The following is a 12,653-nucleotide window of genomic DNA, read 5'->3' as shown; positions in this document are numbered from 1 at the left end:
AAAGGATTAAATTTATTTATATTAACAGTAATACCGATGATAGTTTTTAATGTCCAACCGGAATCTTTTTCTTGAAATTCTTCTATATTTTTAAGTATAACATCTTCAATATTTTCTGTAAACCATAATTTAAGATCTGTCGTTCTATAAATAGAAACATTTTCGGTGTTGAAATACTTTACTTGAATGTCCTCTACATTATCTTTTATTACGGTAAATTAAGCTGACATTTCTATATTTATTTTTAGAGCATTATGAATTGAAAGATATTTTGGTATTTGTTGTTGTAATAGTTTATTTGCTGCTTTTAAGAATGACTTTATATCTGTATGTTCTTGATTGGCTATGAATGCAGTAATGATACGTTTTTCAAATGCTGAATTTATTTCACGCCAAATAACTCCGTCCCCTTCAAATTGGTTTGGAATGACTCGTAATGAATTAACATTTCCTCCGACTTTTATGGAATTATTTAAATTAATTTCGATTGAATTCAAATGAGTAGCGCATGTTTGACATCTCTGTCGTATTGCTCTACTTAAGTTAGGCCGTAACATATATTCTTCAAGAGAATTCAAAGCAGTAATTATTATATTTTTCCATCTAATAAAATCATCCTTATTAGCGTCTGAGTTGTAATAGGCTTTCCATAAATCGCGTACTGTATTTTCAAAATAAGAAATAGAAGCCATTGTAATGAAAATGCGCGTACCCTGTTGAAAAAATCCAGTAGGATTTCCAAGTGAAATTTCCAGCTGAATTTCTAGCTGGATTTCACTGGATTTCCACCTGAATTTGACTGGATTTACAGTTGAATTTTCCAACTGGATTTCTCGCTGGATTTATAGATGCAAATACTGCACTGAATGGATTTTGAAAAAAAAAATTAGAAATGCAATTAGTCATATTGTTTTCATTTTATTTTTATAAATAAAATTTTTATTTTAAGTTAATAAATATTTTAAGTTAATAAATAAAGTTTTTATTTTAAGTTAATAAATATTGGTGAAATCAATAAATATTACACTCATAAAGTAACTTAATTTGTTTAATTTCTAGTTCGCAAAATCATAAGTATATTTTATAAATATACTACATAATGGTAACGTGTACGCCTTTTAAACATATTGAAAATACTTTTCAAAGATAATTCTGTATTTTTATGATCACATTAATATCACACATGAACGAATCATACATTAGTCTTGAAGTATCATTAAACTATCTTTCGATTTGTAATTTAGAGAGGAATATACCTTTTTTAACAATATTTTGAATAATTGTAGTTGAATAAAAAGAAAAAAATAATCCGCATTATATTATTTTTCTATTAGAAAAATAATCTTGACAACGGTCAAGTGATTAAAATAATGAGTAGCCACATAGATGATTATTTTACATTATAAAAAACATTTGAAATATAAATATCGACTGTGAATAGACTAAAGAGGAACAACTATTACTAAAAGAAAAAAAAATGTTAAAGTACGATTTGTACTTAAATCTAATAATAACTGCACGTTGACTTTTTTGCGCATACTCTGAATATAAGCATTGATTTCTTCCGTCAAGTAAGAATTTCTTTCAATTGATGAGTCTTTCATAGATGGATTTAAAATGGTCATGAATACGTATTATAAATATAATTAATCGTCAATTTTTTAAACAATACATATTATCTATGTACATAGAAATATGAAATATTTGAAAACTTTCGAAGATAAGCTAAAAAACAAATAAATTTTAGCCACATGCAGAGTATACAGCCTAAATTGATGATTAAAAATACATTTAGTTTAAAATCTAAGTATTACTTTCTATTTTGAATACATATTCTGCAAAGGTAAAATATATTCATTGTCGGTAATATTAATGTGGACGCATACTCTTTCAATATTGTCAGTTTCAGTAAATTCAGGATATTGCTCTATGTAATGAATTTTCTTCATCGAATGTAATTCTTCAGTAATTGCTGAGTTTCCAACGAATAATTTTTTGTAAATAGTCCATTCTTTTTGAGTAACTGTATCAACTAAGAATTTTTCTATTTTAATGAAAGTGTTATCAGTTAAAATTGCAAATCTATTATCAGACCTATAATTTTCACTTGCTTTGAATATACATCCATTTTTAACCATTTTATTAAAAGCTTGTAATTCATTGTTTCGTCTATTTAAAAGCGTTAAATATTCCTGTTTAACATTTTTTGGGTTTCCAAAATATCTACTTGTCTTCCTATTTTTGTTATCTGTACATCGTCTTTATTTTGTAAATAGTTTATATAATTGCTGATAGATGAATATTCATTTTGAGCAAGATGTTTTTCTAATATCAGAATACTTAGATTTAAACAAAAACTTCTGCAAATTTGATTTATTACGCCTTTTGAGCATGAACTGTTTGAATTATTCTACCGTTTCCGGACTCGAAACCGTAACCCCAATGCACGAATAACGGTCCCCAATGTGCTGCACTTTGGGTAACATGCCAGAGCTGGTGTACGTTGTAGCTCATAGCATCCTCTCCGTAAAGCAGTTGTGTTAAACAAATGAACCTTTTGAACAACTTGTGTGCTATTCCAATATCTGTTAAGCTCACTTTGGTTTTCAGTAACAAATGATAACCTTCGACGAGTAGTGACCAATGTTGTATATATTTTTCAAAGCCTGGGATAATGTTAGACAATACTGGTACACTATAAAATAAAATAAAGTTAGACCACTCCGATGCTTTCCAGAATTTCCGATCCTTGATCGAGCGAGACAAACGTGCTATTTGTGTAGGTACTTTTAAACTTTTTATACACTCATCGATAGCATCAATGTAATGTTTTGCAAAAGAATAAGGCTTACCAGTTGAATGAAACCAATAATCACAAAACTAAGGCCCAATTCCTTTGTCGATGCAATGCAGAGAGTCAGGCACAAAACCATGAATAACATCATATCTGTTTAGATAAATTGAAGGTGTTGCATTTTTAATACCGTAGACTGGTTTTCTAGAAGTTAAGGCAGCTTGCATATTCTCAAAAGTTTCATGAGCAGTTCTAAGTTTAGGAACTTCATCTAACAGTGGATATTTCGTAGCAAATCCAGTTTTATGTAAAACTCGTACACCCGGATGCAAGCACCATGAACAACCATAAAAACCGTTAAATAGAGAAATGCCTTGCATTGGGGCACGTGCGACTGAGTCGTCACAAGAACATATGCAATACACGTAGAGTTTTTTTGTTTCTCCATCAAGTTTGCATTCTATTCCATTTCTTGCTAAATCATTCATTTCACGAGCAAATGGTTGTAAAAAATAGGTAATTTTTGGCTTATTATGGCCAAACCAAATAGAACAAATAATTGTATTTTTGGTTCGAACACGCAGTGGAAATTCATTTATCATTGTCTGGATCGGCCATACCGAAAATTTTGAGCATTTAAACAATGGTGATCCATATTGAAAGTCAAACTAACGTAAGATTTCTTATGTTCTGGCAAAAGCGATGCTACGAATTGTTGGTATTTTTTTCCATGATGAATGTCTTCCATAACAGTGTTTGCTTGATTATTTTCAGCGATGATTTTAGAGTAATAATCTGCATTATTTTCTATAAGATACTTTATATCATTTTCGGGATCGATGTTTACAAAAAAATCTCTGTAGGATGGATCTTTCAAGTTAATATTTTTTTGACATACATCACAATACAATGTTCGTATATTATGATTAAAAACACCTACATAACACCTGCAAGTAGGGCAGACTGAATGATATTCTTGTCCTGTTTTTGGATAAAATAGCTTGTCGATTTTATAACGCGTTTCTGGCAGTGCAGGCTTATCTAAAAATGAATTGATCATTTTAAACAGATCGGCAACTCCACTATGAGGAAGAGAATAGGTTTTGCTAAATACTATAACAGCTATGATTATTTCTGTTACATTTACAACCAAATGTGAATCAATTGTTTCATTCGATTCATCTTTTGTTAAAAAGTCTGTTAATTTTTCAAACTGATTAACGCTTTCTTGTTCTTCTTGATTATATAGGTGATAATCTTCATAATCTTCTTCGTCTTCGTCTGTATCGGTATAATTGAATAACTGATCTTCAATATTCTCAGGAGACGGATAATCCTGCAAATAAGATGTTTTAATTTATTGAAATAATAATTATCACTCTTATATATCTATCACTTTATCATTGTAATACATTAATATTAATTTTCTAAACATAATTTATAATATATATATATATATATATTATAAATATATATATATATATATTGCACTAATCTGCCATATTAAAATTTTAGAATTTATAAAAATAAAAATTTTAGTGATTTCATAAATTGCATGAGATTTAGGAGGTGATTTTATTAATTATTCAATTGAATTATTAGGAGAAAATATAAAAATAATAATTCATTTTCTAATTACCTTGTGGATATATGATCCCATGTTAGATGTGTTTATATCGACTGGCTCATTTCCAATACTATGTTCTACGTTATCTAAAAATGAAATAGTGTACTTAGAAATGCGTTATAAGCTGCTTTAAGCGCAATATAAAACATTGAGGAATACCACTATCAGTATACAGTGATATTGACGATTGCCGCCAATTACGTATAAAGTGGGTAACATCCCCTGTGCCAATGCTGTCATCTTCGGAATCGTCATAGTATATAGATTCAGTATACCTACGTACACTAGCTATAGCATCACCAATACTACTTTCAGCCATATGATCATAGCCAATATTATTTATGACACTAGATTCACTTGAAAATACAAAGAATAATAGCACATCTCAATACAATTATTGATAGCAGCATAATGAATTAAAAAATGTGCTTATATTATTACTTGAACAATTCATAGATGTTGGTGTTAATGCGAGCTTAGCTCTTCTCAAACTCAATGTGGTACAATCTGCAGTCCTTGCTTTTTCACTTGTTGGCTCAATTTTTCATTGAAAAAGTTTTTTGGGAAATAGTGGATTTACAGTAGCTTAATCCCCTTACCTGACACCAAAAAGGTTACACTACAAAAATATCGATAAACAATTTTTTTAATTAACAAATGATTGTCAAAAGATTGGTGAAAATGTATAAGACCTAAGCTTCTAAAATTATAACAACAATTATATCTATAATTCAGTATGTCAATTGAAAAAATGACTATTTTTTTATGCAATTTCATATACGTAAGGTGCTAATTAAGACAAAAATGTTGAACTGTCTTAAGTATTTTGTTGTATGTGCTTGTTTACTTTCAAGATCTAACTTCTATTCGTTGAATGTCATGCAGTCAGCTCCATGAGTCCGCAGCAGTACTCATAACAGAAGACAGCTGTTAACTTTGCTTCAAAATAACACCTGTTCGTGTTGTCCAAAATAAAATTTGACCATAACAATTAATTTAATTAAGAGCAGCTGCAAAATTAATTCAGATAAGTATTTATTTAAGTATGATTTTATTTTTTTAACGCAGCCAACAGATAGGCCGTATTTGAGAAGTAAACTCACAACATACTTAATCCATTACAATTAAAGGTAGCATGCTCTGTGTATTTTTTAAATTCTTATTTTAGGTTATGTTCCTGCAACCTGGGCACATGTATGTAATAAAAATTATTCAAAAGTGCATTCATTGAAGCAGAAGCTATAAAATAAAAATGCCAAGCATACCTGATCCGTGCTAAGTGAATCAACCTGTACAATACATAAACTACAGCGAGCAACTGATACATATAAACAAAGCGTGCCCAGTATTGAAGAATTCATTACTAATAAAATTGGACGAAGGCGTTGATATGTAACAGAAAAAAATTAAAATAAAGTAAGTTAATGATAATTCTACCTTCAATGTCAAGCAAAATCATTTTAATTAAAATTTTTACAGTTATGTAGCTAATGCAAGCAGTACGGAAGATTAGCCAAGTAGGAGCTCCAAAAACAGAGGATCAACGGAACCAAAACAAAATCTTTCAACACCTTTGCACCAAATTTTGATGGGAGATGAGGCAATTGTTTAAGGTATATCGTACACTCAAATGCATGTCTAATTCATATGGTACTGCATTAGTACTTTTGTTTTCTCTCATCCTATAAAAGAATGAGCTATAATGTACAGGTTAACTATTTAGAAATGAAATATTACTTAATATTTTGCTTTATATGTAATGTAATTTTGTTATTGCAATTATCGTTGTAGAAGCATAATTTTGTTTGACTTTTGTATAGTGTATATAGCATAGAGGAGTGTACAGGCAGCATGAGGAATTATAAAATGACTTTCAAAATGAAAAAAACTTAGATTTTCAGAGCTGTTTCCGATATAACTTGATAAATGCTACTGCATGTTGATGGTATGATTGGAATTTTTTTGTTTGTTACATCCAGACAAATAATAATTGTCATTTCTCAATAATAATACTTACTGCGCAGTTCATAGATTGTTATTGGTCGTCCACGGTTGTCTTGAATGAATTATATAAAACAACAAACACTGTTCGTTAATACTTGTATCAACGAAGATAGGCGATTATACTCGTTGCTTGAACCTTTTCCAACGGTCGATTCTGTCAGTGGACAGAATCGACCGTCGGCGGAATCTGCAATTGATTCCGTGGATTCTGTCCACAGGCAAAAATGAATGTCGGCCACTGAACCTATATACTGACTATAGATGCTTTACGCGCCAAATTTTATTAGACAAAGCTGAATTCTCAGAATTCCCACACATGTTGATGAGGGCCCTCTTTTTCTGACACAGTTTGGCAGCACTGCAGTAGTGCGTATTGTCAGTGTAGCTGTAGAGTGTAAACATGCAGGCAGTGGCGAGCAGCAGCATTATTCTAGTGGTGCACTGGTGGGAGTGAAGCCATAAATTTTACTGGTATTAGTAAACAACGTAGCTATTTCATCTTTTTCAACGTCAATTTGTTGAAAGAAAGTCGTTGAAGAAGAACAGTCTTTACATTGTAAGTATATAAGTTTGATGGTTTTTTTCAATCAATCGAATAGCTTTAGAAGTCTTAATTTACAGCTGTATTAGATGCTAGTGTATTAAAAACATTTGTATTTAGAAATTAGCAACACCAAAGTTTAAATCATATCACGATTAGTAGTATTATAGCACTAAGATAATATCATAGATATCTAAGAAAATTCAACTTTTTTCTTTTAACACAGCTTCTCGGAATACTTCATGCGAGAGAGAGAGAGAGATAGAGACAGAGAGTGAGTGAGAGATGTATTTACACTAGCGCATTTACAAAAGTTTCAATAAAAGTACTTTATTTTTATTTTATTCCAGTTCAATCTCAGCACCTTCATCGGTTCTCTTAATAAATTATTCAACACTGAGTTAACTCTGTTTTTCCATCTCAGTTGCATGGTCGGCGATTAATGTATTTTATGCTGTTCCTTCACTTACACTTGCTCAGGTATACTTTGACTTTTTGTTTTGTGATTTCTGGAAAATATTTCATTTTTAAATATTTGTCAATGAATGGACAAATTTTCTATTTATAAATTTCAGAAAACTTGAATCTTCTATCTGTGGTATAAATATGCTGCAAAGATGAGTTGTGCCTCTGAACGTACTTATTGTTCTGTGACTGAACCAACGCACGTAAAAGTCAGATTGGTTTTTAATAATAAGAAGATTACAGTTGTAAAAATATCGGATGTTGTTGATTTCCAAGACAAACGTCCTTGTGACTGTAATGATTATGAAAAGCAGAAAGTATATGAGTGCAAACTGGCTGATGAGAAGGGTGTTAAAAATTTAGTACCTGTACAAATAGGGGGCTTAGCAGGTGAGATTCCTATGTTTGTATTAAAATCAAATGAGACTAAGTTTATGACTACATTTAATTTTTTTATATTCATAGTTTTAAATTCTTTAGAAGAGGATGAAGAATTATATAATTTCAAGGCCAAAAGAGGAAATTTTCAACGCTTAAATACTTCAGTTATAGATGAATATCTACAAAAAGATCATGCCACAAACGTGTTAATTGAAAAAATTGATAAACAGAAAAAAATCAACGCTGAAGATAAAGAAACGAAAAAAAGAGTTAAAGAGCACAACAAAAAATTGCAAGAAGATATCTTGGATCAAAAAGTGAGCACGTTATTTCAAAAAACAGTAAAAAAATGTATTGATATTATGTTATTTTGTGACGTTTGTAATGCTGCAGCAAAGAATCAATTTAGATGCAAAAAAGTAATGCTGAAATAAAGAACCAGCACAATTATAAACCTATCGAAGACTCATCTGCACCTTTAAATTCAAATGTGTTAGAAAGTCTACAAGACAACAAAAGAATCAGTAACAGTATCACCAAAGAACAGCCCTATTTTGTTCAAGTCACAGAATCCCAGAAAAAGCAAGTATAATAATCAATAAACAAGTAAAAACATCGTCAAATAATCGTTGTAATGGAATTTTCTGTTATTTGCAGGGATAATTTTTGATTCTGATGATGAAAACTCGTTTAACTTACCATTGAAGAAACCTCAGCATATCGGTCTTATTGTTAGTGAAACCGAATTTCTAACTAGCAGCAGGAATTTCTAGTTCCAAGAAATTATTTACACACAAGATGCCCCAGTCTAATGAAAAAGCAAACAGCAACCATGATTTTGAAGATAATAAATCAAACAACACAGGAGCAAGTTCTTTACCGTCAATTGATTCACGTTTCAAGAATTTTGGACACAAAAATACAATCATCGATGAAGATGGATACAAGGTAATTATGTAATGTCCTATATTAATTATCCTATTAAATTGACTTATTTAATTAATTAATTTAATATTCAATTATTTATGCACGTGCTTGAACTTATGATTTCTCTTTGACAAAAAAGTAATAGTAAATAATTTTTGAAATATAAATAAAATATCTATAATGTATATTTATTGATCTGTTACAGATAAAAGTATTTAAAATAACTGATCAACTCAAAATTCCCTTAGAGAATTGGGAAAAATACATAAGAAAAGAAGCAAAATACTTTTTGTCAATGATTTTTCGACACATGTACCCTTCTGAGGAAGATCGTGCAAGAAAATGTATCAAAGCTCACTCAACGAAGGTTATACCAAACAAAAAAACTGTAGAAAGCCTTTTGATTTACTTAAACTCGATATTTTAGACAGTACGTACATATATTATCATTCCAACCGTTCTCCATTATATATATATAATTCATTAATCCATTATTTATAAATAATTCCTTGCGCAGGATGTCTTTTATATTTTAAAAAGAAAAGAGGCCAAGCAAAACCATCTATGAAAGACTTATCAATTGAAAGAAATTCTTACTTGACGGAAGAAATCAATGCTTATATTCAGAGTATGCGCAAAAAAGTCAACGTGCAGTAATGTATGCAAGAAGTTATTATTAGATTTAAGTACAAATCGTACTTTAACATTTTTTTTTCTTTTAGTAATAGTTGTTCCTCTTTAGTCTATTCACAGTCGATATTTATATTTCAAATGTTTTTTATAATGTAAAATAATCATCTATGTGGCTACTCATTATTTTAATCACTTGACCGTTGTCAAGATTATTTTTCTAATAGAAAAATAATATAATGCGGATTATTTTTTTCTTTTTATTCAACTACAATTATTCAAAATATTGTTAAAAAAGGTATATTCCTCTCTAAATTACAAATCGAAAGATAGTTTAATGATACTTCAAGACTAATGTATGATTCATTCATGTGTGATATTAATGTGATCATAAAAATACAGAATTATCTTTGAAAAGTATTTTCAATATGTTTAAAAGGCGTACACGTTACCATTATGTAGTATATTTATAAAATATACTTATGATTTTGCGAACTAGAAATTAAACAAATTAAGTTACTTTATGAGTGTAATATTTATTGATTTCACCAATATTTAAATATATTTAATAATAAAAATTGCATTTCTAATTTTTTTTCGAAATCCATTCAGTGTAGTATTTGCACCTATAAATCCAGCGAGAAATCCAGTTGGAAATCTTACTGAATTTGTTCAACAGCATTAAAAATCCACCTACATTCAGTTGAAAATTCAACTGTAAATCCAGTGATTTCAAGTAGAAATCCAGTATACTCCAGCTAGAAATCCAGTTGAAAAATTCAGTTGGAAATCCTACTGAATTTTTAGAAATAAAAAATCCACCTACATTCAGTTGAAAATACAACTGTAAATCCAGTCAAATTCAGGTGGAAATCCAGAGAAATCCAGCTAGAAATTCAGCTAGAAATTCAGCTGGAAATTTCAGTTGGAAATCCTACAGGATTTTTTCAACAGGGTAGGACTAGTAATACTACTACTACTACTACTACTACTACTACTACTACTACTACTACTACTACTACTACTACTACTACTACTACTACTACTACTACTACTACTACTACTACTACTACTACTACTACTACTACTACTACTACTACTACTACTACTACTACTACTACTACTACTACTACTACTACTACTACTACTACTACTACTACTACTACTACTACTACTACTACTACTACTACTACTACTACTACTACTACTACTACTACTACTACTACTACTACTACTACTACTACTACTACTACTACTACTACTACTACTACTACTACTACTACTACTTTTCCAATAGAGCACGGCTTTTAAGCACTATGGTGCGCTGAAAGCAGCGGTTTCGGCACTGTAGGTTGAAGAGGAGGTAGTCAGACGAAAGGTAGGACAAATTTATAATTTTTATTGTAGAAATTTTATATAGTACTAAACAGAAAAATAAAACCTTGTAAGGAAACGTGTTTGAAAGGTTTTATCTTTCTTTATCTCACTGCGTTCCGGAATAGGGTTTGAGCATCGGCTGACCATGCTATTAACACAAGGACGCTCTAAGTAAATGGATGCGCAAAACAAAGTAGTAAATCTTTCTTTTTTTTTATAGCTATGTTTTCAAATAGTTGGTTATTTGGTCAGCTTGTCTTCATTAGGAATTACAGTAAACCTTGATAAGAGAAACTTTCAAAGTATTCTTGCTTTCCAATGGCATTTCAAATTTTGTACAACTTGGTGCACTTTTACTGTAGTATAAGTTAGAATAAAATACAGTATTATTATTAGTTATCCGACGTTACACCCGCCACAGTAAAACCCCCACGGTTACTTGAGGAGTATAACGAGGAAAAGTAACCGTTATATATAGAAAATAGTTTTGAAACTTGCAAACACATAAAAAGAATGATAAATAATAAAAGAAAAGTCAAGTCGTTACAATCCATTTACAATCTAATTAGGAGATGAATCCCAAGGCATTTTTAACAGGTTGTACAGGTAAATGTTTTGGTCGTTGATGTTCTTCAGTTGGTAATGGAATATATGAGTTTTCTTTGGGTGAACAGTTGGGTGAAAGCTGAAATTGTGGTGCTTCAACATCTTGAACGTCATTAGTAGTAGTTGTCGTTGGAGCTAAATGTAGTAGAAGGGTCGTTAAGGTGTTCTAGATTACTGCTAGTAAATGGAATGACCATCCATATACGAGGTGTGATCAAAAATCCCTGATCTTGGAGCATTGTAACCTGCGGGGCAATAAACCTTGCCCACTTAACCCTAAATCCCTTAACCCCCGAGCCCTGTGACCGTCGATGCAATAATCCCCGTCCCCTTAACCCCAAATATTTTAACCCATGAAGGTTATAACAAGCGCGGCAATAAAACCTGCCAATTTAACCCCGAATTTCTTCACCTCGGAATCATGTAACCTGCGATACAATAGCCCTAGATTCCTTGTGGCGCAAATTACTGGGCTCAGGCATTAAGGGATTTGCGTAACGGCATCGAGGGTTATAACATCACACATTTCAGGGCTACAGGGTTAACGGATTTAAGGTTAAGGGGGCAGTTAAAGGTTAAGGGGTCGGGGGTTTTTGGGATTTAGGGTTATGACCACGCAGATTATAGCCTTCTAGAATCTCGGAATACTGACGTGCTGGCGCAATTCTAAGCTGGGATTTGGATTTAGCGCATCGAAATTCTTCGGGTGCGTTATGTACGAGGTGTGATCAAAAAGTAAGGTGAATTTTGAAATTTAGCGGGCTACGTCCGTTCGATCTTCGACTTTTTTATTTGGTTATGTCGGTACACTCGTCTAGAACATACGTTCCAAATTTCAGCTTTGTAGTATGTTTGGTTTGTTTGTGAGAGGCATCAAGGTTAGAAGTGTTTTGCGTGCTCCACGATTTGCTGCTGTCTAAAAACATGGATCAAAGAGTTTGCATTAAATTTTGTGTGAAAAATGGAATCAAATGTTCCAAAATACTTGAAATGCTGAAAGTGGCATACGGTGAGTCTACTTTAAGCCAAAAAAATGTTTACAAGTGGTATAAATTCTTTCAAGAAGGCCGAAAAGACACCGACGACGAACCTCGTTCTGGACGCCCCAGCACATCCACAACTGATGAGAATGTTGAAGAAGTGAAGAAAATAGTGTTGGGAAATCGTCGAATTACCATTAGAGAAATTGCTGATGATATTGGCGTCTCATTTGGTTCGTGCCAATCAATTTTGACGAGTGTTTTAGACATGAGACGTGTGTCAGCGAAGTTTGTTCCGAAATTGCTCAATTTCGACCAAAA

At 31.4% G+C, this 12,653-nt stretch overlaps 3 protein-coding genes across 3 annotated transcripts in view; 1 reads left to right on the top strand and 2 right to left on the bottom strand.

Annotated features, from left to right (window-relative positions):
• Positions 1-12,653, bottom strand: part of LOC131671335 (SKI family transcriptional corepressor 1 homolog-B) — a 606,894-nt gene that overhangs the window by 84,080 nt on the left and 510,161 nt on the right. The gene's annotated exons all lie outside the window — the stretch shown is intronic.
• Positions 1,119-7,583, bottom strand: LOC131670788 (uncharacterized). Its single transcript, XM_058946705.1, has 5 exons — positions 6,439-7,583; positions 4,863-5,040; positions 4,581-4,777; positions 4,434-4,507; positions 1,119-4,130 (listed from the first exon to the last, which is right to left on the bottom strand). The coding sequence occupies exons 3-5, from the start codon at positions 4,738-4,740 to the stop codon at positions 3,393-3,395; spliced, it is 972 nt and encodes a 323-aa protein (XP_058802688.1). The 5' UTR covers positions 4,741-4,777; positions 4,863-5,040; positions 6,439-7,583; the 3' UTR covers positions 1,119-3,392.
• On the top strand, positions 8,487-9,552 carry LOC131670792 (uncharacterized). The gene is made up of 2 exons (XM_058946720.1): positions 8,487-8,760; positions 8,945-9,552. The coding sequence occupies exons 1-2, from the start codon at positions 8,611-8,613 to the stop codon at positions 9,164-9,166; spliced, it is 372 nt and encodes a 123-aa protein (XP_058802703.1). The 5' UTR covers positions 8,487-8,610; the 3' UTR covers positions 9,167-9,552.

The sequence above is a fragment of the Phymastichus coffea genome, unplaced genomic scaffold, assembly GCF_024137745.1.
Source record: "Phymastichus coffea isolate CEN01 unplaced genomic scaffold, Cenicafe_Pcof_1.1 PCOF00009, whole genome shotgun sequence".
Taxonomy (NCBI): domain Eukaryota; kingdom Metazoa; phylum Arthropoda; class Insecta; order Hymenoptera; family Eulophidae; genus Phymastichus; species Phymastichus coffea.
Note: the sequence above shows the minus strand (reverse complement) of the source record. Positions and strands in the feature narration are given on the sequence as shown.

Bases quoted from the DNA above. Each gene is read 5' to 3' on its own strand.
- LOC131670792 (XM_058946720.1), top strand. From the start codon at position 8,611: ATGCCCCAGTCTAATGAAAAAGCAAACAGCAACCATGATTTTGAAGAT. The intron at 8,761-8,944 runs GTAATTATGTAA...GATCTGTTACAG, and splicing joins TCGATGAAGATGGATACAAG to ATAAAAGTATTTAAAATAAC.
- LOC131670788 (XM_058946705.1), bottom strand. From the start codon at position 4,740: ATGGCTGAAAGTAGTATTGGTGATGCTATAGCTAGTGTACGTAGGTAT. The intron at 4,508-4,580 runs GTATTCCTCAAT...TTTCATTTTTAG, and splicing joins ATCACTGTATACTGATAGTG to ATAACGTAGAACATAGTATT. The intron at 4,131-4,433 runs GTAATTAGAAAA...TCTTATTTGCAG, and splicing joins TGGGATCATATATCCACAAG to GATTATCCGTCTCCTGAGAA.